We start from the raw sequence: 22,936 nt of genomic DNA, 5'->3' as shown, positions 1-22,936 counted from the left end.
TATCATTCAGTAAAATATTCCTCTTATGTGTTCCTCTAGGTCGTCCTTGAGTTTGGGATTCACCCTTTCCAAGGCTAATGTCTTAATTGCTTCAAACTTTTTCAATGATTTTAGATAGAGTATGTTTAATGAGAGGTAGCTTTTCCAATATATCAGCGATGACTTAGTGTCGTACTTTTCGAAAAGGTCCGGCAGCTTCTCAACTGGGATATCATATCTGAGAATATCCGCAAAAAGATAATCAAACTGGGCTTCGTATTCTGTCGACTGCATAGCTTCCAATTTGTCTTGGAACTCCTTCAGCAGGTCAAAATCTTTCTGTGCAAGTCTTTCAACAGTTAAGTATTTCAAAAACACTTCATAACTATTCGGTAGAAACGAATACAACTCTACAATCACTGAATGGGCTTTTTGGACTTCTTTGGTTATTAGATACAAGTCGACCAACTGTATTCTTAAATCAACGTTTAATATCGGGTTCAAGTATATTCCTCGTAGTAGCTGCTCTTTCGCCTGTTGAACCATGTTTTTGCGTAGATAATAAGCGGCATAAATAAGCCAGAAATCTTGATAAGTACCAGTAACTATTAAGCATCTCTCAATTACTGTCAGAAAGAATTGATCGTTGACATAAGGCAAATGTTGGTTCTTTGTATGTGGGTTTGCCATGCTCTGGGTGTAGGCGAAAAGAACATACGAAACCCAGTCATTTCTTGTAATTTCTTGCAGAGGGCTGGCTGAGAAGTAATTTGAATGTGTTAGTTTTTTCTCAAGGTTCCAAAGCTTGAAAGTGTGGTACTGTGTTGTAATATACAGGTCGATATAAGTCTTTCTAAGTTTGACTTTCAGATCCTGTAATCCCATATGACCCCAACTTTTGAGGTCATCTTCATTAATTATTAAGGTAATGCCTTCCATGTCACTATTTTCTATTAGTTTGAACCACAGTTTGAAGTATTTGCTGTAGTGATATAAAGGGATTTCTAGTATTCTTCTCAGCAGGAAGACGTATCTCTTGTAGTCTTCACTTTTCAAGTAATCCAGATACACGTCGTAATAGAGATGCGAGTAAAAATGTAAGCCTATCATTCTTCTTCCCTTTTCAAGTACCTGGTTATGCAGCTTATCTCGATTGGTCTCAACATCAATCATGAACTTGGCATATGCCACCCAGATCAAGAGGGACCTGGGCAAAGTGGTTAGTGATTTTCGAAAAATATCTTTTGCCTTTTCAGTTTCACCAAGCTTGAACTCCCACAATGCGTAGTTTATCCAGTATTGCTCACAGAGGGGGAACTGTACAAGAAAGTTCTGGTAGAGGATCCTCAATAGCTCTTTGTCTTCATCACTAGAAGCCTTTACAATGCCGCCGTTAATTTGTTCGGCGGAAGAGATAAGTTTCTCCCAGCTCTTGAAATCGTTAGGATTCTCAGCAACAACAGCTGACAACTCCTCCCAAGACATTTAAACGAGTGTGAAAATACAGTTTGTTTGGCTTCAGCTGGAGACTAAAGTGAAATATTACAGGACTTAAAGTCAAGTTCGCGAATAGGTATATTTCTTAGATCAACTAGACATTCACTTCAGTTCATCTCCGTTTCCAGCTGTATTCGCCATGTCAAGGGTCAAAGGATTAGCGTCCACTCTTTTGAAAGAGTTGCAAGAAACATCCAAACACACGCTTAAAGACCAGCAGAAGGTGCTCCAGAAAAGAAATGAGGCAATGGCAGCTTATAGGAAGATCCAAGCTTCTAGGGAGGGAAAGTCTGAACCTCAAGTCGAAGACCAACAACACCTGAATCCGATCGCCGATATTTCTTTTATTGACCACATTTTACAAAAAGAGCACAGTTTAGACCCCAAAGATGAGCTTCACGTGGAGAATTTGGCCACTTTTGTAGCCAACCATAGGGAGTATTGTATTCTTCTGGAACGATACAATCCTGGCATTTCAATGACACAAGAAAACAAGGTTAGAAAGACAGCTCGTCGCGTTGGATTGGAAGTTCCTGAAGATGTCAAATCATAGGTGATAATTAGATATGTTTACTGTAAATACCAAGTCTTGAAATACTTCATTTCCCTTCCCCTTTCCCTCTCTTTTGTTTTCTCGAATTTCCAGAAAGATAAAAGAAGGAAAAAAAAAAATTAATCTCTTTCACTCTAAGTTGAAAACTCCTATTGTTAGCTATGGCTCCGGATAAACCGATAAGGGTCAGAAACAGACTCAGAAGAAAGGAGCTGTTTGCCAAATACAAAGATGAAAGGAACAAGAGACGCCACGAAGAGAGAGCAGAGAGAACCAAAGAAGAACGTGAAAATCCAGAACTGAAAGCTAAGAGATTGGCAGAAAATGTTCCAAACACAATTGAATCGATGAGGGTCTTTGACGAAACCGTCAATGCAGAGTTGGAAGGAACTGATGAATTTAGTGAGTATTTTGAAAACACTGATAAAGACCCAAAAGTTTTAGTCACCACCAGTGAAAATCCAAAGAAAAATGGATTGATATTTGCCAAGATGCTTCAAGATTTTCTTCCCGGAAGCGTGTTTGTGGAGAGGAAGGAGAAGTATACAATGAAAGATATGGCAAGCTATTGTTCCAACAGACAGTTTTCGGATTTAATTGTTGTTAATGAGGATAAGAATAAAGTTACTGGTATTACATTCATCCATTTACCAACTGGGCCCACGTTTTATTTCTCTGTCACCAACATTATCGAATCTAAAAAGATTGCCGGCCATGGTAACCCAACTTCTCATATTCCAGAACTAATTTTAAACAATTTCAGCACCCGCCTGGGTCAGACGGTTGGACGTTTATTCCAATCATTGTTTCCCCATAGACCCCAATTTCAAGGTCGACAGGTGGTCACCTTACACAACCAAAGAGATTTTATCTTCTTCAGAAGACACAGATATAAGTTCAAGAATGAAAAAAGGGTAGGATTACAGGAATTGGGCCCCCAATTCACTATGAAACTGAGGCGGGTGCAGAAGGGAATTAGAGAAGAAATAGATTGGGAGCATAAGCCATCTATGGATAGAGACAAGAAGAAGTTTTACCTATAATGATAGTGTTCAAATTACTTATATAATACATTTACACCTGTTATAAATACCCACCATAACACACAAACTACCCCAAGACTTTTATTAATACGTAGCTCATCATGTGTGATCATAATGATGATGTAGAGCAAGAGCACAGCCATTAGTCCTATTGTGCTAAAATCCAAACTCTTATCCACTTCGAACTCAATGCTGCTTTTCCCATTTTTGGCCATGAGAAACAAGCCATTACTTCCTATTCCTAACAGGATGTACAGTAGGGGCGAGCCAAAACATGCGCTCAAACCTGTATGAGGAAGGCCTATTTTGGCTAGTGTGACATTGCTGATGATATCGCCAATTGAATTCCCTAATGCCATCAATGTCAGACCTAGAACAGTTTCATTGATATGATGAATAATGCCAAAATTCTTTAGGATCGTGACTACAGATGAGGTCAGTATCGTTATAAACACCAGGGAATTGATGAATCCAATGATAGAGATGATTCTCTTTATGGAAGTTTTGGAAAGAAACTCATGAGCAGTCACAAAAAGAACGGGTAAAAATAATGCTAGGATCATCACATCATAAGTTAGTCTTCTCAGCAATAGTAGTGGGGTCAACGCCAAATTGATGATGAAAAGGTTATTGTCTGCATCTGGTATAGGAATGGTAAGTGAGAATATTAGAATGATTGGGAAACTGAATAGCCGTAGTAAAGAAGTCCATTTTCTTTTTTTAAAGTCAAACTCTCCATTCTTTTTGATGATATGAGTACATATGGCAATAAAAGCATTCATTTTTTCGTTTTGATCTTCAAGATGGGAAACATCAGATTCTATCGACTCCAGATGAATCTGGGGAACTTGGCAAACTGGTTGAGGAGCTACTATATCAACGCTGGGAACCTCGTCATCTGCTAGCTCTTCATCAGATTCAACTGCAGGTGCTTTGAAATGTGAGGTCGAAGAATATGAGCGCTGAAACTGAGGTGTCTCAGGAGCGGATATTGGTAACGAACCTGAGGCGGGTCTTGGAACATTACTTCCATAATTGGTATCAACTTCAATAGACAAGAAGCGCAGAGCATCATAAACTGACAGTCTCATCTGTTGACCTTGAGTTATAAGCTTATTCAAATGATCCCAAAGTTTTCTTGTAGAAGGATCTGTGCTTGAGCAAATTGGGGTCAACGCTCGCTGTGATTCGGCATCTAGGACTTGAAGATATTCCGACTCAGGTCTTTGCAAAAGCACGTATATGATATAAGACACATAAAGACCAATCATAAGAATGCATTCTCCAGCAGTCAACTTTCCATCATGAATGAACCATATTGAGAGCGTTAACAACACGAAAAAGAGGACAAAATCCATCAGGAAAGCGGATCGATGAACCGAAAAGGATGAAAATATTCCCATAAGTCCTATAACAACCGTGCAAACCAGGGTCGCAGAACCCAATAGATCGCCAATTGCTAATGTGATAGATCCTGTGTTCATAGCAGTGTACGTAGAGAAAAGATCTGGAGTTCCGTTACCCACGGATAAAAGGGTCAAGCCTGCTATTCGTTGATCCAACTTCAGCATAGCCGAAATTTCTTGTAAATTTGGAGACAAGTATTCGGACGTAATGACACCTAAACCAAGGAACAGAAGTCCCAAAAGGGAGAGTAATCCAAAGTTGAATAACACAGTCGCATGTGGTTGCTCTACAACGGTACAGAAATAAAATCTGGAGATGTCAAAGATGCTGTTGTCACAATGAGATTGAACATAGGCACATTTGTCCACGTTGTGTGGGATGTGGCAAGTAGTACCATTGCGAACACCATACACACATTTAAATAACAAAACAAATGTTGTTAAATACCTGATTAGGAGTGCCATGGAAAGAATGAAGCCTATAAGCAAGGTTGATAGAGGGGCTGTGACTGGTAGCGAAAATATGGCGTCAGATAACTGCTATCGATGGAAAGAAGATCGGCGTAGGCTTGAACGTTCGTATCATTAATTGAGAAGAGCTAGACGAAGTGTTGAGCAATTGAAGAGGGATCGCTAGAAGCAAAGAACATCATCATCCATTACCTCGCACTGTACGCCTTGATCCACAGCGACGTTTTCTGTGATTTCTAGGGCATCCAATCTCTGCCTAGGTATTCCGTTGGGGACGAAGCTGATTGATTGAAGAAGTATCCTCGTAGTCTACAAGAATTGCCCGGAATAACCAGCTCTTGGCCTTATTCACCACGGTATCCCAGACCTTGGCAACGCATTGATTATTGTTCACTATTGTTGTTGAACCAGGCGAGAAAGGCACCCCCGCAAGGTGGCCAAACCCAACCCCAACCAAATCTCCGGCGCGCTGCTCCCCTGTTTTTAATTTGAGGCTGGGTGCTTCTTGCTTCTAATCTTAAATATCTCGTTTTTGAACCATATTCTGAGCATAGTCACTAGATTACAGGCTACTAGCACTCCTTCTGCCCAAAGAAAAGGCCAAAAAAATGCTCATAACTGATCAGCTTTACTATTATTTCAACTATTATAGATCAATTTATCAGTATGATGATCCATTGAAGAATCTAAGAGTCCCCCTGGTCCAGGAGTACATCCAGCCATACGCCCCAAAAGGTGTCGTTTCACAGCATATTCACGAGATAGTGGCTTCTTTTCTTGTATATCAATCTCTATTTACTATAAGCAGACTGTTCGTGAAGTTTGCTTACCCCAAGTTTTATAATTCTTTGAAACCGAAGACACGAATTGACTTTTCCATCCACATAGTATCATTTGTCCAAAGTTTGTTGATATTGATCCTTTGCATTCCCCTGTTTAAAAACCCCCACTTACAGCAAGACCATGTTTTCGCATCCACTCCTTACGGACAAATGGTGGTATCAGTTGCCGTTGGATATTTCATCTGGGATGCTCTTACCTGTTTGCTGTATATAAAGTATTTTGGAGTAGAATTTTTTCTGCATGGTGTCGTTTCTGCTCTTGTCTTTTTGGTTGGATTATCGCCGGCTCCTGTCATTATGTACTACGCCCCTATCTTTCTTCTTTTCGAAGTATCAACCCCATTTTTGAATATTAGGTGGCTTGCAATCAAGTTCCCAACATGGATAAGTGACACTGTCAAACTTATCAACAACATCATCCTAATTCTCCTCTTTTTTTTGATCAGAATATGTTGGGGATGGTATCAAGTGTTTAGACTGGCCAATGATTTCTATGGAGCCAGAGGTGATCCAAGGCTTAACTGGTTTAATGTTGGTGTTATCCTGGGCTCCAATCTTGTCCTTGACCTGCTCAATTTCTACTGGTTTGGAAAAATGCTGACTGTAGCCATCAACACCCTCCGAAAAATGTTTGGTGCCAAAGCTGACGACAGAAAATTAAACCTTATGTAAAACCATTGAAAGACACTATACAACTCTATTAAAGGATTTAATTATTCTTATTTAACATTATGGACCTGTTCTTTGTAACTCTGATATCCTTCAGTTGCTAGGCTGTCTTTTGCAACCTCAATGTCGATGCCAATGTCCTTGATCAAACTCTCTACCGACGTGTAATCTAGCTCAGGGCGAATGTATCCCAGTATATTAAAGGTCAACTCAGCCCCATAAAAAGTTTCAGGAAACTTGTGAATAACATGGATTTCTGCCGCCTTTTCTTTGTTTTTGAAGAATGGATTCCAACCCAAAGACATTACCATTGGGAGAACAGTATTTATATCAACCTCCTTTCGTAGGCCGTCTCCGTATTTAAATTCAACTTGTGTCCCATCTTGTCTTTGGTGGACATCCTTCTGTGTATCCACGGGATGTATCTTACACCATCCAAAATATACGCCTGTGTCTAGTTTATCCGCCTCTGAGAGCGCCTCAATAGGTATATTAGCTGTGGGACATCCAATAGCAGAGGAACCTCGACCAAATCCTGCAATGATTGGAGCTCTTTTAACAAGCAAGGGAAAGGGGGGCTTGGTGTCTTTGGTATCGGTATCACCGGTCGAGTCATTTTGCAATTGGGTTGAATCAACGGGAAGAATGTCTGTGAGGGGGGATCAAATTTCAAGGTTACGATAGCCGACGCTTGGATATTTATGGATTGGAAACTGCGACCTCGAGATGTATTACATAATCATTCTGTTATCGTATCTCTATCTATTCAATTATTCATCTCAGCAAGTCCTTCTATACTGCCATTCACGTAGTCCTCACCGAGTAAACGTAGTCTAGCGGCGCCACTAAACTTCTTGTCTGAAACGGAGGCTGTCCAGTCATCCCATACAAGATTCATCAACTTCTTAGCCTGCTCTCCGTAGGTATTCACAAATTCAATTGCACAGGCATCCCACCAGTTACTGGTGACCAGAAAGTGCACATTGCTCAGTAACTCCAAAGGAGTATTAAGCATTCTAGCAAGAAACTTCCAACTTTCAGATATGGGAACTAGGTCTGGTTCCACGCGCAATTGGGTTATCACAAAATACACCATAGCGATTCCACCCAGTCTTTCATTGTATCTGGTTTCGTCTTCCCATTTACCATCAGAATTTCTCTTCCATCCCATACGTACTCTTCCGTCTTCTGTATCAATTTTGCATGTGTATCCGATTATTAACGGACATTTCTTTACGAATCTAGCCATAAGATAGGTCTTGAAGTCCGGAATTTCAGTCATTAGTGAGACGGCCAAGTTTGCTAAAGGAGTAGCCGCCCGCGGAGATACTGTCACTTCAGTTTCTGCCTGGGAGACAATAGCTTTTGCCATAAAATTTAGGATCCATTTTAATCCCAATTGGCCCAAGTTTAGTGCTTCTCCTACTAACTGGAGTACTTCCTGTGTAATTTTCTGTAATTGAGAGGTACTGTTATTCAACTGTCCAAATTTTGGGTTAATCTTACGCTTCAATTGATTTACTTGCTTCTTTAGTTCTGAATTCTCCGGTTTCTTCAGCTCCTCTACAATCTCTTTCTTTATTTGTTCGATTTGTTTCTTGTATGACACAAATTGTTTCTCAACATCCGAGAAATTTGTTATTCCAAAACCCTTTTTGGCCTCCTCTCTCTCCTTGGCTTTTAATTCTGCCTCCCTTTTTTCTTTCAGTAGCTTTTCAGCTTTTTCTTTTGCTTTTTGTTCTTCTTCTCTTCTCTTTCTTTCCTCTTCCTCTTTCTTCTTTTTCTGTTCAGCTAAAATTCTCTGATTCCTTTGTTCCTCTTCTTTTCTGAGCCTTTCAGCCTCCTCTTTGGCCTTTCTTTCAGCCTCTTTCTTCCTTTTTTCTTCTTCAAGCTTAAGTAAAACATTATTAACTGATTCTCTCTGCTGACTGATCTTTTGCTTCAAGGATCGTTCCACATAATCCTGTATAGAGTCAAAATATGCATTTAAAGACTGTGTCTCAGAAGTGTCAGACTCAGCAGACTCCTCTGTTTCCGAATTGTAATCAGGATTCTTCAGTTCAGGCAAGTGGATGGTTTCCTCCATGATTGATATTGGTGGTGGAAACTTCTTCACCGAATCAATTTGAAGTTGGCCCAACAAGTCTGAAATATCCTTCCGTATCTTCTCATTTGAAACCAAAGCCTGATGATCCTCTTCATTGGCATCATCCTCATAGAAGTCAGCGGGCAAACCGAATCGCATTACTTCACCTTGTTTTGTATGTGGTCTGTTTGGAAGTCTTGAGATAGTTTTTGGATTATATAAGCACTGAAATCAACTTTCCTCTTTGAGGCGCGAAAAGTTTTCAAATGGTACCCACTCTACCAAACATTTTTTTCACCTTCGAAAAGTCCATTCGAACAACTTAATAGGTAGATGTTTAACAGGGCAATCCGTAATTTCTCCAGCTCCCCTACGGCACACAAGGTGGGATGCTCTATAGTTAAGCCAGTGCACCACAGGGTGAAAATTGACAAGACCAAGTTATCTCCTAAATATCCAGAGTTGAAGCTCTCTCCAAACGACATCAGATCTCCAAAGTTTGTTCCTCGTTACACACATCAAGATAGAGTCCAAGAATATTATGAGAACACTTTGAAGCCTGACCTTCTTTTGATAAACTATGTACATGGTCAAAAAACCGTTCCGGGAAATAAACGAAGACAATGGGACTTGACTTCTCCCTATCATATCAATCGTCCTCCACGAGTACCAAGAGGTGAACGTGTTCCCACTCCAGATATCAAACCGAGAACCTACAAGAATATTCCGGGTTTGACCAAGATCACTCTTTCGTGTTTTGTGAAAGAAGCTAAATTAAACTCCTCTCTGGCCATCCCTGCCACACTACAACTACAGCAGATTACTGGTGTGAAACCAACTCCAATTTACGCCAAAACTAATGTTCCTACGTGGAAACTTCGTCCAGGTATGAAAATGGGTGCTAAGGTTGCTTTGGAAGGTAGAGAAATGTCCCAGTTTTTGTCCACCTTGACAGAGTTGGTGTTACCAAGAATCAGAGAGTTTAAAGGCATTTCCAATAGATCTGGTGACCGATTTGGAACCATTTCTTTTGGCTTGGAACCAGAGAGTATTAAGTTTTTCCCTGAAATTGAAGCCAACCAAGATCTATGGCCTAGAACATTTGGAATAGATGTCCAATTTCACACATCTAGTCAGGTTGATATGGATGCTAGAATCCTTCTGTCTGGATTGGGAATTCCTTTCACTGGAACTGAAAGAATCCCAAAAGATTTACTGAACGACCATTAGGCTCATCGCAATTATCTTTATAATTCTTTTGCTCTTTGTATATACTTGTCAATAGTAATTCACGAATTAGACCTCTAGACAACCGATACGGTAGCCGTATTGGATTGGCGAGCGATTGCTGCGACTCGATCACCCATCGACAATGCAAGACCTTGACCCTTGGATCTAATACGTACATGTCCAATAATTGGCCCATCTGCTTGCTTCTCGATGCACAGATTAGCAAGGGCGTCTTCACCGAATGAAGAATGAGAGTACAAGTTTGCTGATAAAAACTGACATTCCTCCCCAATGATGGCACCTGGAGTCAGGCAATTCATGTTGGTACCTTTCAGTAAAACATCCAGATACTCTTTGAGAGTAGCAACGTTAGACTTAACAATAATCTTGTTTTCCCACTCAAATTCGTTCCACATTTTACGGAATTGGGCCTCTGAGCATGTAGCGGGCTTAATGTAGTCCATGATGTCCACGTTGATATCATTCAAAATCACGATGTTACTGTCGTTGGCTTTTTCTCCATCGTAAATGATGTTACCAAAGATGACCCCAGTGTCAGCAGAAGTAACTTTAATAGTAGCTTGAATTCTAAGGAACCCATGAGGCCCAACATTTTGTGTTCCCGGTTTATCTATGACTTTTAGATCACCCAAAGCAGCAAATTCCACAGTTAAGTTACGCAAAGTCTCAGTAGTTTGATTGACCAAGAGGACATCAAGAACAACATCGAATTGATGAACTTTCACATATGCCTCAGCATATACGGAATCAGAGAAGCCAGTTAGTTGGACTATCTTTTTTAATTTGGAGGACAGATCATCCTTAGTGGAAGCCGCAAGTTGTTCCTCCAATGAGTATTCTTCAGTGTCAACTTCTTTGGAAAATTGCCTGAATGAAATACTGTCGTATGGTTGTTGGGCAGCTTGCTGCAACTTTGACTTATCTTTCTGGGCCTTTTTCTTATCAGCTTCAATGAGCAAGTTTCTGAAAGCAGTTTTTGTATCATCCAAAAACGCATGTTGGATGAAGTCATCGTCTGTTTTGTTTTCAGCCAAGAATCTGACTATAGAGAAAATACGCTCTTGGGAATCTTCGTCAATCTTTTTCTTGGAAAAGGAAGTTTCACCAACTCTTAAAATCGAAACCATAATCAACATTGCTTCAGCCTTCATTGCATTGAGAATCTTGGTGTTGGACGAAATTTTCTGAAAACTCAGGATAAGCTTGAGTAAGGTCGAAGAGAGAACTGCTGCAAGATAAAAGTCTCCATCTAAAATCAAAGCACGCAATGTTGGCCTCTCCTCCCCAGTTTTATCTTCAACATGTTTCTCCAACTCGGCTGTAAATGCATTTTCTGTTGCGTATGAACCATCAGGCAAAATAATTGGTTTGCTTGAGCCATTAGTATATCCATTTTCATCATTTTCGTTGGAGACAACAGCTTCTTTGTTTTGCAGTCTCTTTTCAGTACTTAAAATTGGAAGTTCACCAATTTTATTACGAATATGTCTCCATACGTCCTGGATATCCTTTTCTTCTTCAGCATATTCACTCAAAATCCACAAGGAACCTCTGTAAACCTTTCCACTTTTAACGTTCTCCAAGGCATGTAATAAACGATTGATGATTTTGGATCTCAAGGCCGGGAACTTCTCTACCACCTCTTTGGCAAATGAAACTACCTCTGATGCGGCAGCAGAATTCAGTTGTTCGATAAATCCCAACAACAGATCAACAACATCTGCTGCAACACTGTTAAAGTTCAAGGCACATTTGTGAATTGCCGTGATAAGCAGCTGGCGATACTCTATTGATTTGTCCTCATTTGAGGATATAGATTTCGTCAATTCTTTCTTCAGGAATTTCACGACATCATCAACATTGCCACTGGAGGTAATATCCAGAGATAAATCTAAAGCCTTCTTACGGACACCCAAGTCAGAAGTAGTGAGAATTCTAAGCACATCTAACACGTAATCGTCTAAGATGCCAACATTTCTTAGATATAGCTCTCTAAGTCTTTCAAGGGCAATTGTCTTGACAGTGGTGTTAGCTTCTTTGATTGCTAAATCGATGAACTTGGAAGCAGCACTGGCAACCTCAATCTGCGAATTGGTCAATACAGTCAATGTAATTGCTGCCTCGTAACCGACCGAGCTACTTGGAGAATCCAACAACTCTGATACAATACTCAGATATTGCTCTCTTAACTCCGGAGCGACAATTGAATCTTTGCGAATAAACTCAATAAAGGCCAATTGCAAAAGTGAGTCAAGACTCACCAAATCAGCAAGCTGTTCCTGTAAATAGCCAAGAGCCATTTCACGGTTTAATTGACCCAGACAGGCGAAAGCGTTACGTTTACAAGTGGTATCCGTCTCCACAGCCAAGAAGTTCCCTAGAACTTCTGCGGCATCTGGCAACAAGTGGTCAGATACTTTGAAAATCGAATAGATTGCAAACGCAGCATTCTTTCTGACATAGGCGTGTCTATGCTCCAAACACTGACGAATAGGAGGGATCAATGGCTCTATCAGTTCTGGTTCTTTTAATTTAGTGACGAACCGCAATGTGTTACCTCTAATGTACTCATTTGGGTGAGCAAGATCATGTTGAATAGCATTACAGACGAGAATCATTTCTTGCCTGAGCTTACCATTCTCTTCGTATTTTGGACAAATCTCCCAATAGAAATAGAGCAATTTTTTCAATTCCTTGTTCTTTGAAGGCATAACAAATCGGATAATGTGCATCAACAATGAAGGCATTAAATTACCGTTTAGCATGGTGATAAGGACCTTTTTCATGGTGTCAATCTTTTCTTCATCTCTACCTTTCTCAAGCAAGGTCTTGAACTCCTGAACCGTGAGCTGTTCGTGAAAATTCGACTAGAACTTGTTAGTACCTTCGTTGCATACAATATGCTCTAAAATAACCTACTTCACCAAGAATCGTATAAGCAACGTCTGACATAGTGAATCAGTCAACCTTGGTAGCTGGTTAAGTCGATCTTGTCGTTTTGTTGTCAAGTACGACGGGCACACGCGCGCGCGAAAACAAAAAAGTAGGTTGGCGGAAAAGTAAGATTATATAATACAGAATACTTAAGAACTATCTTCTCCGTCTGGATTAGCAATGAATAGTCGCATTGGATGTAGGTCGGTTCCAGGCTGAACTGTTGAGGTGCTGGTAAGACTGGTATTTCTCTGTAATGTGGATTCAGCACCAAAGTCAACTAAATCTCCCAGCTGATCTTCAGAAGGATCCTGCAATGTTTGAAGTTTCCTCAACTGGTTACCTGGAGTGTGAGCTGGTTCTTTGGGAAGAATGACCATATCAGTATCATCGATTTCCGATGCCAGAAGACGGGGCTTAAGACTGCCTCCATGCTTGATGTCAGAGTTCGACAGGAACCTTCTGCTGACTGTACTAATTTTGGAGTTGGGTTTTGTCTTTGCAAAGGTGGATTTATGAGGTCGAATAGCTAGTGGAAGCTTCCATTCGGAAGCTGGGACTTTGCTTACAGAGATGCCAGCTCTTTCCCTCAACGCGAGAACATATGCCGAAGGTACTCCTTCACCTTCATGTACTTCTTTTATGTGTTCGTTTGAAGCTTGTCGTTTTAAAGAGGGATCAACTGGAGTTATGGTTTGGATATGAGTATCGTAAATTTCTGGCGGAGGGGGGTTAGATACACCGCGGGTCTTACGTGCTGTGCTGATTCCTGGTGGTGGCCTTCTATTCAATGCCTTTGATCCAACAGCAGTTGGTTCATTAACGTGAACCAACGGAGCCACAAATGACGCCTCTCTTCGGTCGTAGGCAGATACATAGTCATTCTTTTCTTGATCATCTCGTTTTCCTGCGGACAAAGGAGAAGATCGGTCGACATGATGTCCATCATCAGACACTGGTTCCAAATGGGTTTCTTCCGACCGCTGGACAAAAAAATCTGGAGGACTAGCATTATTAGTGACATACATCTTTCGAATGGGTGATCTTGCAACAAAATTGATATTGCTGTGATCCGACTCATTTTCGTCAGATGACGAGCTATCTTCAAAAAGCTTGTTCCTCGATATGGAAGAGTGCCTAGAATTAGCTCCAGAATGTTGATAATTTCCAGCTAAATTCAAGTTAGATTGCGATGAATTGACATGCAATTGGTTATCCCCAGCCTCAAGTGGTTCCAAGAAATCTTGGTCGCTGTTAACAACGGAGAGTTTCCGTGGTTGCGATAAGTCTTCGTCCGTGTTAATAACCGTGAGCTTTTTTGGTTCTTCAACAAAAATCTCTTCCTCATTATTTTTGGCTAGGAGCTGTGGGGATACTAAGGGGCTGTTTTCATTACTAACAACGGGAGCCTGTTCTACTTCCAGCTCCAGTGACGATGCTGTACCACTATCTGCCAATTCCATAGAATCACGCCTGGTGTTTCTTGGAATTGGAGCATAGATTAAGTTGCTTTTTTCCTCTATGGGAGCAGCATTACTAGATCCCAGATTTTGCAGGTTTTCATTTGGATCGTACGAAAATTGGTCAATTGAAACTGACTCACTAGAATCAGAATGGGCTTCAGAATGCGCACTCAAAGAAGGTTCCAGGTCACTATGGCTTCCAAGAATTCTTTGATCATCCGACTCTATACTGGCCTTAGTCTCTGCTAATAAGTCTTTCTGGGAATGGGTACTTTCTAATTCTTCTTGAACCACTGTAGAATCGTTTCCTTCAAGGTAGTCATCATAATTATAATCGTAGTCTTCATCGTCTTCATGAGAAAAACTATTAAAATTGTCCTTAGCATGATCAGACCGAGCAGCACTTGCTACTTCACTCATATCATAGAAAATTTCTCCACTCTGACCACTAGTGCATGAACTTCTAGGGGATGAATCAACATGAGGAGGAACAAAAACTGGGGGTGAAATGGTTCCATCATTCAATAGGGCATGGATGTCAGTGGTGCCTGCTTTTTCCCTCGGAATTGCCACAACCTCCTCTTCAATTTCGTTCTGCACATTAACACTAGGTATGTCAAACACTTTCACCGTAGCATCACTGGGCGCAGCCCTTGTATGGCCCTTCTTGTAAGACTCCTCGTTGTCTGTCAAATCTTCGTCATTATTGTTCTCAGTGTACGTTTTTTGTTGTATTTCGTGGTTGATATCGTCAGATATTAGCAGCGCATTGATCTCATTTCTTAAGAGGGACGTGTGAGATTGCTGCGAATTTTCGGTATGAGAAGAATAGATACTTGAATCTAAGGACTTCCTTTCGTCACTAGTTGCCCTTCTACCATTAAAATTGAGAGGTGAATACACTGAAGATTGCTGTGAAAAGGAAGAGCTATACTGACCAAGACTTGTTGAACTTGCATCATTATCTCTCATCTCGTTGAGCTCATTTTCTAAAGATGAGATAATTTTGTTTAATGGTGTTGATGAGATCGATTTATTACTGGAAGAGCTAACGGCTGCTGTTGTGTTTAACTTCAAATTTGTGGAAATATCATTTACATCATTAGTTACACCGGTGGAATAGTTAGTCTCAGGCGTAAAACCCGAGTCTTCTCCTTCAACAATATTGTTGACCTGAGTAGAAGCTTCAGAATTGTTGACCCTTTCCAGTTCTTTTTCTGCGCCGGTGTCATTGCTTTCCTTGACAGTGATCTTCTCTTGAAGAACCTCAGCATTTGAACCATGATTCAACTGATCCTTTACTGGCGACGGATCTCTGGGCGGAGGTCGTCTCCGTGTTAGAGACTTGGCAGGAGCTATGTGCGAGGAATGAAAGTTAAATTCCTCTGTCGATACTTCAGCTTGGAGTTGTTGACCATTCATCACAGACGGATGAAACTGCGAATCAACCATACGAGGAGGTGAAAAGGATCTCGCAAAATCAGGCGAGAGTGAAAGATTCGTCTTGGGAGCGTTCGGAAGTGGTAAATCAGAAATAGTATTAGAAGAAGCCCTTGAAACGTCTGAACTGTGGAGTCGGTCATCTGGTAGGAGAATAGTCTGTTTCCTTTTGGTATTTGAGTCCGAAAGAGTCTTTTTGTGGCCATGCTGCTGTTTAGTGTCATTGTGACCAAATCCAAGTATTCCGGTACCCTTCAGCGGTCCGAAGAGGGACATTCTCTTGGAAGAGTCCTTCTTTGAAGACATGTTCACCTTATGTCTCTTCCTGAAGTGAAGTAGTGCTTTCTGAGATAGTAAAGCAAAGTTGTGAATGCACGACCTTAGTTCAAATTATTACTTAAGCTTGATACAAATATCTAGTAAAATAGAGTGGACACGACCAAGTTCTCAGTGCTTAAATTTTTTTTTGTAAGCTGGTATAGTTGAAATTTTTTTTTAGTTTCCGATAATTCAACTATCAAACAATGTCAAAAAAAGAGAAGAGCGCCAGTAAGGAGGAAACTGAAGACAACTACGACAAGAAGTTGCCTGCACTTTTGCCTTTTGCTAAACCTTTAGCCTCTAAAAAGCTTAACAAAAAGGTTCTCAAAACTGTCAAGAAGGCTTCCAAAGCCAAGCATGTGAGAAGAGGTGTTAAAGAGGTCGTGAAATCCTTAAGAAAGGGAGAGAAAGGGTTAGTGATCATTGCAGGTGACATTTCACCACCAGATGTTATTTCTCATATTCCAGTTTTATGTGAGGATAGTAACGTTCCATATTTGTTCTTACCTTCTAAGGAGGATCTGGGATCTGCTGGAGCTACCAAGCGCCCAACTTCTTGTGTCATGATCGTTCCAAATGCTAACAAGAGCAAGAAGGGAGAAAGCAAAACAGCCGAAGAGTACAAAGATTCTTTCGACGAGGTAGTCAAGGAAGTTGGCTCGTTGTAAGTGAGAGAAAAAGAGGGAAGGACGGTTTAGTAAACACTCTGTATATTAGTAGGTAGATACAGGAATTTCTATTCTATCAATAAATAAATAAATATATTGTGACAATGTCACTCTACGTACTGGTTTCGGCCAGTTTGGCCTTGACCCAACCTTCAAGACCGCCTTTAATAATGATATCTTGCAGATTGGTTCCCAATTCTCCAACTTTTTGTTTCAAGACAACTTCTCCACTCTTGCCGTCAGTAACAGTCACGGTAGCGGCTTTGACATCCCATTTGAGGAACCATCCAGTTCTTCGGGTCAATTCCTTCTCCTCGTTACTGGAATACTTTTCTCTTAGCATGTTGATTAACTTAGGGATCTCAAGAGTCAGTAAGGCGTTGTTAATGGAATTTCTGGAAAAAATATTACCAAAGGAACCTGCCACAATCAACTTCATGTCTCTGGCTAAGATTGCGGTAGCCGCTTGCTCTCTTGAAGACCCTGTTCCAAAGTTATAACCTGACACAATAATATCGCCCGGTTTGGTTTTGCTTCCGAATTCTGGGTCGTAATTCTCCATACAGACTTCGGCCATTTTTTCACGAGAAACATCGTCCTGGTAAGTGTATTTTCCTGGATAGATACCGTCAGTATTGATGTTATCAGCATCACAGAGAATTAGCTCACCTTCAATCGACTCGGGGAAACCAGCAAGAACTTCCACAGCTCCTCCTGCAGATTCCGATTGTTCAGGTTCGTGAATAATTATGCTCTTTTTAAGGTCTCTGACACGTTTTACTGGGTTTCCCTCAACTTCTTCTGGTCCAGCAATCTTACCCATCACTGCAGATGCTGCAACAACTTCTGGGGAAGCCAAGAATGCGAGCGCATCCTTTGACCCCATTCTACCTTTGAAGTTTCTGTTGGTAGCGGAAATACCAACTTCGCCTTCTTCCAACAAACCAGTTCCTAGACCAATACAGGGACCACAACCTGCCGGTAAAGTAATAGCACCGGCATCGATCAATGAATTCCACGAACCATCAGATTCAGCCTCTTTCTGAACTTCACTGGAGGCGGCTGCAATGTAAAACTCGACACCAGGAGCAACTTTCTTACCCTTGATAACATCAGCAGCAGCCCTTATGTCGGACAGTCTGGAATTGGTACATGAGACCAAATAGGCCTTGTTTATCTTCATGTTCTTGTTGGACAGATCCTCCAGAGAATTAGAAATCTTTACAGAGTTTGGTCCGGATATGTACGGAGACATGGTGGAGAGGTCTACTGTTAAGGTTTTGGCGTAGTAAGCATCGGGGTCAGCATCCATCTTGTTGGTAATCAAATCGGACAAAGTCTCTTCATTGATACGGGGATGGCCAGGCCCTAACTTGATCATTCTATTCGTGTACCATCTGATCAGAGTGTCATCAACAGGGAAAAGACCAGAGAGAGCACCCCATTCGGTGGTCATATTGGCAATGGTGAGTCTATAGTCAACTGGAAGATTTTCAATTTCTTCTCCAACGAATTCAATAGCGTGGTTCAAGACCTCATCATTGTTGAATAATCCACAAAGAGACACAATGACATCTTTCCCAGTGACACCTTTGGGAAGCTTTCCCTTGAGCTCCACTTTGGCAACGGGAGGAACCTGCCACCACGTCTGACCTGTAGCCCAGATAGAAGCGGCATCCGTCCGAACAACAGGAGTTCCAAGAGCCCCAATACCACCATAGGTATTCGAATGCGAGTCTGATGCAACAGTTACGTTTAGAGGGAAAGCGTAACCTTCTTCGATCATGATCTGGTGCCCGATACCTCTCCCAGCTGGATAGAAATCAATTCCTTGTTCCTTGGCAAAGTTCTTGATGTTCTCGTATTTTTCCAAATTTTTTTCAGATTTGTTTTGCACATCATGATCCAAGGTGTTAACGATCTGACGGTTGTCGAACACCTTTGATGCACCCAGACCCTTGAATTTCAGAGCAACAGGCCATGAATTATCGTGGGACATCACATGTGCAGGCTTGATTGTCACATAGTCTCCACTATGGACAAATTTACCTTCAGGAAGTCCCACGGCGTACTTTTGAACAATTTTTTCAGTCAAATTTTGACCTCGAGAAATTGCAGTTGAAGCAAATGATCGGCTGAACAACTTGGCTCTACTTCTCTGGGCCAAACCTCTGATATTCAGTTGGTTCATGGTCGCTGTGTAGGATGACTAATACCTTCAGGGAAAAAAAATGGAGAAAAAAAATTGTGACACAATGAAAAAAGTAAAATCTCACTTGAAGATAAGCGAAGTGAGAAAGATTCAGTTTTCAGCTCAGTCGCCCAGGTAATGTAGAGGACTTTTTGGCCTCTGTTCACTGTCTGTATTTGCTAGTTTTAGTTTGCTCTAGCTGATCATGGTTTCAAATGCACAGAACCTTACACTTCATTTTGCTCAAATGTCGTCCAAGTCTAGCCAGATTCAATAATACTGATCTGGCTATTCGCATCGACACTAAATCTGTGTGAGAAAACTCAGATTTAGTGGGGTAATTTCATAACACACTTGATTCAGTTCATTTCCATGATATATCCGCCTCGTTACAGAATCTGATTTTGTCTGGATGCTTATGAATCCTTGTCATCTAGATACTGCCTCCTCGGTAAATTTCAATGCATAATGCGCCCAGAAGCTGAGCTTCTCAAGTAAGTAACTTTCTATTACCGTTGATCAACAGCGATACATAAATACAAAATTATTAATCATGACAACTCAGCTTTGAGCTGCCAACTGCCAAGCTGGTATACCGCTTCTAGAAGAACTACTCGATGTCCTCTCTTTTGGAGCTGGTGCTTGTACCTGCTCGGAGCTTGGAGGAAGCTTGACGGACTCCAGGGAAGAAGCCAGTTTGTCCTTATCCCCTCCATCTTCAACGTCGTCCTCCTTTTTCTCGTCCTCCTCGGGACGCTCCAAACTTTTAAGATCTCTGCGGCCTTCGTACTTCTCAACTTTATCTGGATCGGACTGAGCCACGCTTTCCAGGTCCTTACCTAGATTACTCTTTGAAAAAGTATCGACGGTTCTATTCTTTTCTTTTCTCAAAATGTCCTTTAATGATGGGATCGATGTTGCTGGCGGAATGTGCAATTTGGCAGGACCAGATGTGTCAGAGTCCGATGGAGGAGTTGTGAGTTGTGTCCTTATTGGTACAGACTGGCTGTGAGGAATTGAAGACCTACCAGAGCTTTCGGAGGTTAAGCTATTAGCGCCGGTTGTTAATGACGGCTGGGGAGCTGCTCGGATGGGTTCATCTTCAGGTTTCGCTACAATGAGTTTCTTTAATTCATCTAATTGGGCTTCAATACTACCAAGTTCACTGGAAATGGTAGACTTTTGCGAATCAATGTTTTTCATCAACGTATTCTTTATGCTCTCAATCTCCAGCTTTAAATACTTCAAGGATTCCTCGTTATTTAAATTCTTCTCGTTAGTTTTGGAAATTATTGCATCAATTTCAGTCAGAGTATCTTCAATCTTGCCGCTCTTCTCTCTTTGTTCCTCATAAAACGCTTTTTGGTCTTCTTCAAACGTGTTGAGCAGAGCTTCCACGCGAGTAAATTCACGATCAATAGCTTCTTTATCCAACTCAATAGCTTCCTTCGAAGGGGGCAGAAGTTTTGGTAAAACGTAGTTGCTGATGACTTTATAAAGCCCAAACGAAACACCGGCAGTAGCTGTAGCCATTACAAAATAATCTTTCCAGTCTCTTTCGGGCAATGGCGGGGCATTTCTATAATGATCAGGAAAAGGAGGAGGAGATGGCGCTACACTAGACTGAGATGCTGAGGGAGAATACGATGACACTTGGGAGGCAACTGAGGACGAACCATTACCACCCTGTGATCTCAGCAATGCCTCCTTAACCTCGGCTTCATTCAAGCCTTTGCTTTCAATGAATTCGATCTTTTTTGCAAGAGGCGAATCGGCAATCTGTGGGTTCTTTAGAAACTCCACTGCCGAAGTCACCATTTCTTCACGTATACTGGACATTTCGGACGGCTTGATAACAGATGGCACAACAACAAACACTACTCGAGGTTGGGGAAGATGGGCCTTAAATATGATCTTCTCCGCTTGGCTTGTGATAAAGTTCTGGTAGATACACGACTCCGATAGCCTAAGAATCCAGAATATCATGCAGTGATGATGGGACCATATGGATCAGTACACGTCGCCTTGAACTTCTCAGATTAGGTAATACTGTTCTAATAAACTTCTTCGTTGAAGAATGGACGATGTCTTTCAACATTGGAAGCAGTTGACAGAAGGAGAAAGAAATATTCTTGTAGTGGTCAAAGTCGGCAACGAGTTAGAAGATGATTATTTAATGGAACTGTGTTTACGTCAATTGTCGTTGAAACAGCGTAACAGAATCCTAGCGAGAAAGAATAGACATGATCAGAGGATGGCCTTACTAGGAGGCTTGTTGCTAAGAACAATTCTGTCCTTAAACTATGAGATGGACACCCTGTTTGAACCTGAGATAACTGTGGCACCGTGTGGCAAGCCATCTATAAAACAATTGGAATATAATATGGCAGACGATGAATCTGTAGTAGGAATTGTCTTTCGAAGAAAAGATGCACAAAAACTGGGAAGTGAGTCTGAAAAACCTTCGATTAAGCAATTAGGAATCGATTTGGCTGATATACAAACAATCAAACAGTTTCAAGAGGACCCAATACAGCTTTTACGATCCTTTTCTGATATTTTTCACCCAGACGAAACGAACTTTCTTGAACGTGAACTTCCTCGACACACAGAAGATAGACAATTTGAAATTCTAACACAGTATTGGGCTCTAAAAGAGAGCTGCTCTAAGTATCACGGGATAGGATTGCATCAACCACTAGATCAATGGGTTTACAGGAATATTTCGGTGTTGCATAGCGATAAAATCCTAAACGAAGAAGAAAGAGCTGGTCTATCCAGAGATTATCTTCGCAAACTAGACCTTGATTGGAATTATTATCAAGGAACAGAACCGGCTTATGTATGCAAGCTAACCTCCAGAATTATCTCTAGTGTCATTGCAGATACCAAACCGATTGTTGTACAAATGAGTGAAAAACTAATCATTGACTATGCTAAGAGAAACAGCATTTAGCTTAGTGGACTCAAAATAGCATTATATATAGACCATTGTAAACTAGTAGAAGTAGAACTAAGAAACGGTGTCAACATCCGGTCTTAGCAATCAATCAGAAGTCATTTCTTCCCGTCGAGAATTTTTTGTAAAGTGCATATCTCCCCCCGGAATCTGCCCTCTGCCCAGGTTAACACACTCGGCCTTCTTTCCAACCCTCCAACATGTCCAATAACTCCAATACCTCATCCACGCATCTTGTGGCTGGATTTGTAGGAGGGTTGACTTCATCAATTTGTCTTCAACCATTAGACTTATTGAAGACGAGGGTTCAACAAACTAAGAATGCCACTATAACCAGTGAATTGAAGAGAATATCTCATGTCACAGATTTATGGAGAGGGACTATACCGTCTGGTGTCAGAACATCAGTAGGAAGTGCTCTTTACCTCACATTTTTGAATATTACCAGAACTTTTGTTGCCGAACAGAAGGCACAAACTGTTTCTATGAACCGAAGTAGCAGGCTACCAAAACTTTCCTCTAGTGAAAACCTCATTACCGGTATGTTCGCAAGGTCAGTTATAGGATTTGTTACTATGCCAGTCACCGTCATTAAGGTCAGATACGAGTCCGTATCATATAACTACTCCAGCATGGGTATGGCCTTCAAGGATATACTTACGCGGGAGGGTCCTAGAGGGTTCTTCAACGGGTTTTGGGCTACCACAGCAAGAGACGCACCAAATGCTGGGCTCTATGTCCTGTTCTACGAACACTTCAAGTCTTGGTTGCCGAAATTAATAGATCGGGGGGACCCAAGCGATAAGTCTGTATACTCTTCTTCCAAGTCTGCATTAATTAACTCCATGTCGGCCACCCTTTCGGCCTCACTTTCAACTATCATCACTGCTCCATTTGACACAATTAAAACTTGCATGCAGCTCTACCCTCAAAAATACCCAACATTATGGGGAACAGGTATTTCGTTAGTGAGAAATGAAGGTGTTTCAAGAATGTTCAATGGGCTTTCTTTGAGACTAATAAGAAAAGCTGGTTCCGCTGGTATCGCCTGGTGTATCTACGAAGAGCTAATCAAAGTAGCTTCCACTTTTTAAACAAGCAGTTCAATTGCTCAACTGTATATAGTATAGATATAAATTTCTATCTCATGAGACGTTAGTGTC

At 41.2% G+C, this 22,936-nt stretch overlaps 15 protein-coding genes across 15 annotated transcripts; 7 read left to right on the top strand and 8 right to left on the bottom strand.

Moving 5' to 3' along the window:
- Positions 1-6: 6 nt before the first annotated feature.
- Positions 7-1,464, bottom strand: PAS_chr4_0805 (U1 snRNP protein involved in splicing, required for U1 snRNP biogenesis; the record flags this gene model as incomplete). The annotated part of the gene is made up of 1 exon (XM_002494209.1): positions 7-1,464. The coding sequence occupies one exon, from the start codon at positions 1,462-1,464 to the stop codon at positions 7-9; it is 1,458 nt and encodes a 485-aa protein (XP_002494254.1).
- A 151-nt stretch (positions 1,465-1,615) lies between these two features.
- PAS_chr4_0804 (Hypothetical protein) lies at positions 1,616-2,029 on the top strand (the record flags this gene model as incomplete). Its single annotated transcript, XM_002494208.1, has 1 exon — positions 1,616-2,029. The coding sequence occupies one exon, from the start codon at positions 1,616-1,618 to the stop codon at positions 2,027-2,029; it is 414 nt and encodes a 137-aa protein (XP_002494253.1).
- Positions 2,030-2,190: 161 nt separating this feature from the next.
- Positions 2,191-3,072, top strand: PAS_chr4_0803 (Nucleolar protein involved in the assembly of the large ribosomal subunit; the record flags this gene model as incomplete). The annotated part of the gene is made up of 1 exon (XM_002494207.1): positions 2,191-3,072. One exon carries the CDS (start codon positions 2,191-2,193, stop codon positions 3,070-3,072), a length of 882 nt encoding a protein of 293 aa, XP_002494252.1.
- Positions 3,073-3,086: 14 nt separating this feature from the next.
- On the bottom strand, positions 3,087-4,943 carry PAS_chr4_0802 (uncharacterized protein; the record flags this gene model as incomplete). The annotated part of the gene is made up of 1 exon (XM_002494206.1): positions 3,087-4,943. The coding sequence occupies one exon, from the start codon at positions 4,941-4,943 to the stop codon at positions 3,087-3,089; it is 1,857 nt and encodes a 618-aa protein (XP_002494251.1).
- Positions 4,944-5,557: 614 nt separating this feature from the next.
- Positions 5,558-6,463, top strand: PAS_chr4_0801 (uncharacterized protein; the record flags this gene model as incomplete). The annotated part of the gene is made up of 1 exon (XM_002494205.1): positions 5,558-6,463. The coding sequence occupies one exon, from the start codon at positions 5,558-5,560 to the stop codon at positions 6,461-6,463; it is 906 nt and encodes a 301-aa protein (XP_002494250.1).
- A 47-nt stretch (positions 6,464-6,510) lies between these two features.
- Positions 6,511-7,076, bottom strand: PAS_chr4_0996 (uncharacterized protein; the record flags this gene model as incomplete). Its single annotated transcript, XM_002494204.1, has 2 exons — positions 6,511-7,038; positions 7,065-7,076. 2 exons carry the CDS (start codon positions 7,074-7,076, stop codon positions 6,511-6,513), a joined length of 540 nt encoding a protein of 179 aa, XP_002494249.1.
- A 150-nt stretch (positions 7,077-7,226) lies between these two features.
- Positions 7,227-8,705, bottom strand: PAS_chr4_0800 (Cytoplasmic nucleoporin required for polyadenylated RNA export but not for protein import; the record flags this gene model as incomplete). Its single annotated transcript, XM_002494203.1, has 1 exon — positions 7,227-8,705. One exon carries the CDS (start codon positions 8,703-8,705, stop codon positions 7,227-7,229), a length of 1,479 nt encoding a protein of 492 aa, XP_002494248.1.
- Positions 8,706-8,879: 174 nt separating this feature from the next.
- PAS_chr4_0799 (mitochondrial 54S ribosomal protein YmL7/YmL5) lies at positions 8,880-9,776 on the top strand (the record flags this gene model as incomplete). The annotated part of the gene is made up of 1 exon (XM_002494202.1): positions 8,880-9,776. The coding sequence occupies one exon, from the start codon at positions 8,880-8,882 to the stop codon at positions 9,774-9,776; it is 897 nt and encodes a 298-aa protein (XP_002494247.1).
- Positions 9,777-9,850: 74 nt separating this feature from the next.
- PAS_chr4_0798 (Essential beta-coat protein of the COPI coatomer) lies at positions 9,851-12,749 on the bottom strand (the record flags this gene model as incomplete). The annotated part of the gene is made up of 2 exons (XM_002494201.1): positions 9,851-12,664; positions 12,717-12,749. The coding sequence occupies 2 exons, from the start codon at positions 12,747-12,749 to the stop codon at positions 9,851-9,853; spliced, it is 2,847 nt and encodes a 948-aa protein (XP_002494246.1).
- Positions 12,750-12,880: 131 nt separating this feature from the next.
- PAS_chr4_0797 (Hypothetical protein) lies at positions 12,881-15,940 on the bottom strand (the record flags this gene model as incomplete). The annotated part of the gene is made up of 1 exon (XM_002494200.1): positions 12,881-15,940. One exon carries the CDS (start codon positions 15,938-15,940, stop codon positions 12,881-12,883), a length of 3,060 nt encoding a protein of 1,019 aa, XP_002494245.1.
- A 218-nt stretch (positions 15,941-16,158) lies between these two features.
- PAS_chr4_0796 (Nuclear protein related to mammalian high mobility group (HMG) proteins) lies at positions 16,159-16,623 on the top strand (the record flags this gene model as incomplete). Its single annotated transcript, XM_002494199.1, has 1 exon — positions 16,159-16,623. One exon carries the CDS (start codon positions 16,159-16,161, stop codon positions 16,621-16,623), a length of 465 nt encoding a protein of 154 aa, XP_002494244.1.
- A 112-nt stretch (positions 16,624-16,735) lies between these two features.
- Positions 16,736-18,814, bottom strand: PAS_chr4_0795 (Homoaconitase, catalyzes the conversion of homocitrate to homoisocitrate, which is a step in the lys; the record flags this gene model as incomplete). The annotated part of the gene is made up of 1 exon (XM_002494198.1): positions 16,736-18,814. One exon carries the CDS (start codon positions 18,812-18,814, stop codon positions 16,736-16,738), a length of 2,079 nt encoding a protein of 692 aa, XP_002494243.1.
- Positions 18,815-19,375: 561 nt separating this feature from the next.
- Positions 19,376-20,653, bottom strand: PAS_chr4_0794 (Peroxisomal membrane peroxin that is a central component of the peroxisomal protein import machinery; the record flags this gene model as incomplete). The annotated part of the gene is made up of 1 exon (XM_002494197.1): positions 19,376-20,653. One exon carries the CDS (start codon positions 20,651-20,653, stop codon positions 19,376-19,378), a length of 1,278 nt encoding a protein of 425 aa, XP_002494242.1.
- Positions 20,654-20,891: 238 nt separating this feature from the next.
- PAS_chr4_0793 (Hypothetical protein) lies at positions 20,892-21,770 on the top strand (the record flags this gene model as incomplete). Its single annotated transcript, XM_002494196.1, has 1 exon — positions 20,892-21,770. The coding sequence occupies one exon, from the start codon at positions 20,892-20,894 to the stop codon at positions 21,768-21,770; it is 879 nt and encodes a 292-aa protein (XP_002494241.1).
- Positions 21,771-21,973: 203 nt separating this feature from the next.
- On the top strand, positions 21,974-22,867 carry PAS_chr4_0792 (Putative mitochondrial transport protein; the record flags this gene model as incomplete). The annotated part of the gene is made up of 1 exon (XM_002494195.1): positions 21,974-22,867. The coding sequence occupies one exon, from the start codon at positions 21,974-21,976 to the stop codon at positions 22,865-22,867; it is 894 nt and encodes a 297-aa protein (XP_002494240.1).
- Between the last annotated feature and the right edge of the window lie 69 nt (positions 22,868-22,936).

Source organism: Komagataella phaffii, chromosome 4 (assembly GCF_000027005.1).
Source record: "Komagataella phaffii GS115 chromosome 4, complete sequence".
NCBI lineage: Eukaryota > Fungi > Ascomycota > Pichiomycetes > Pichiales > Pichiaceae > Komagataella > Komagataella phaffii.
This window is presented reverse-complemented; position numbering and strand designations above follow the sequence as displayed.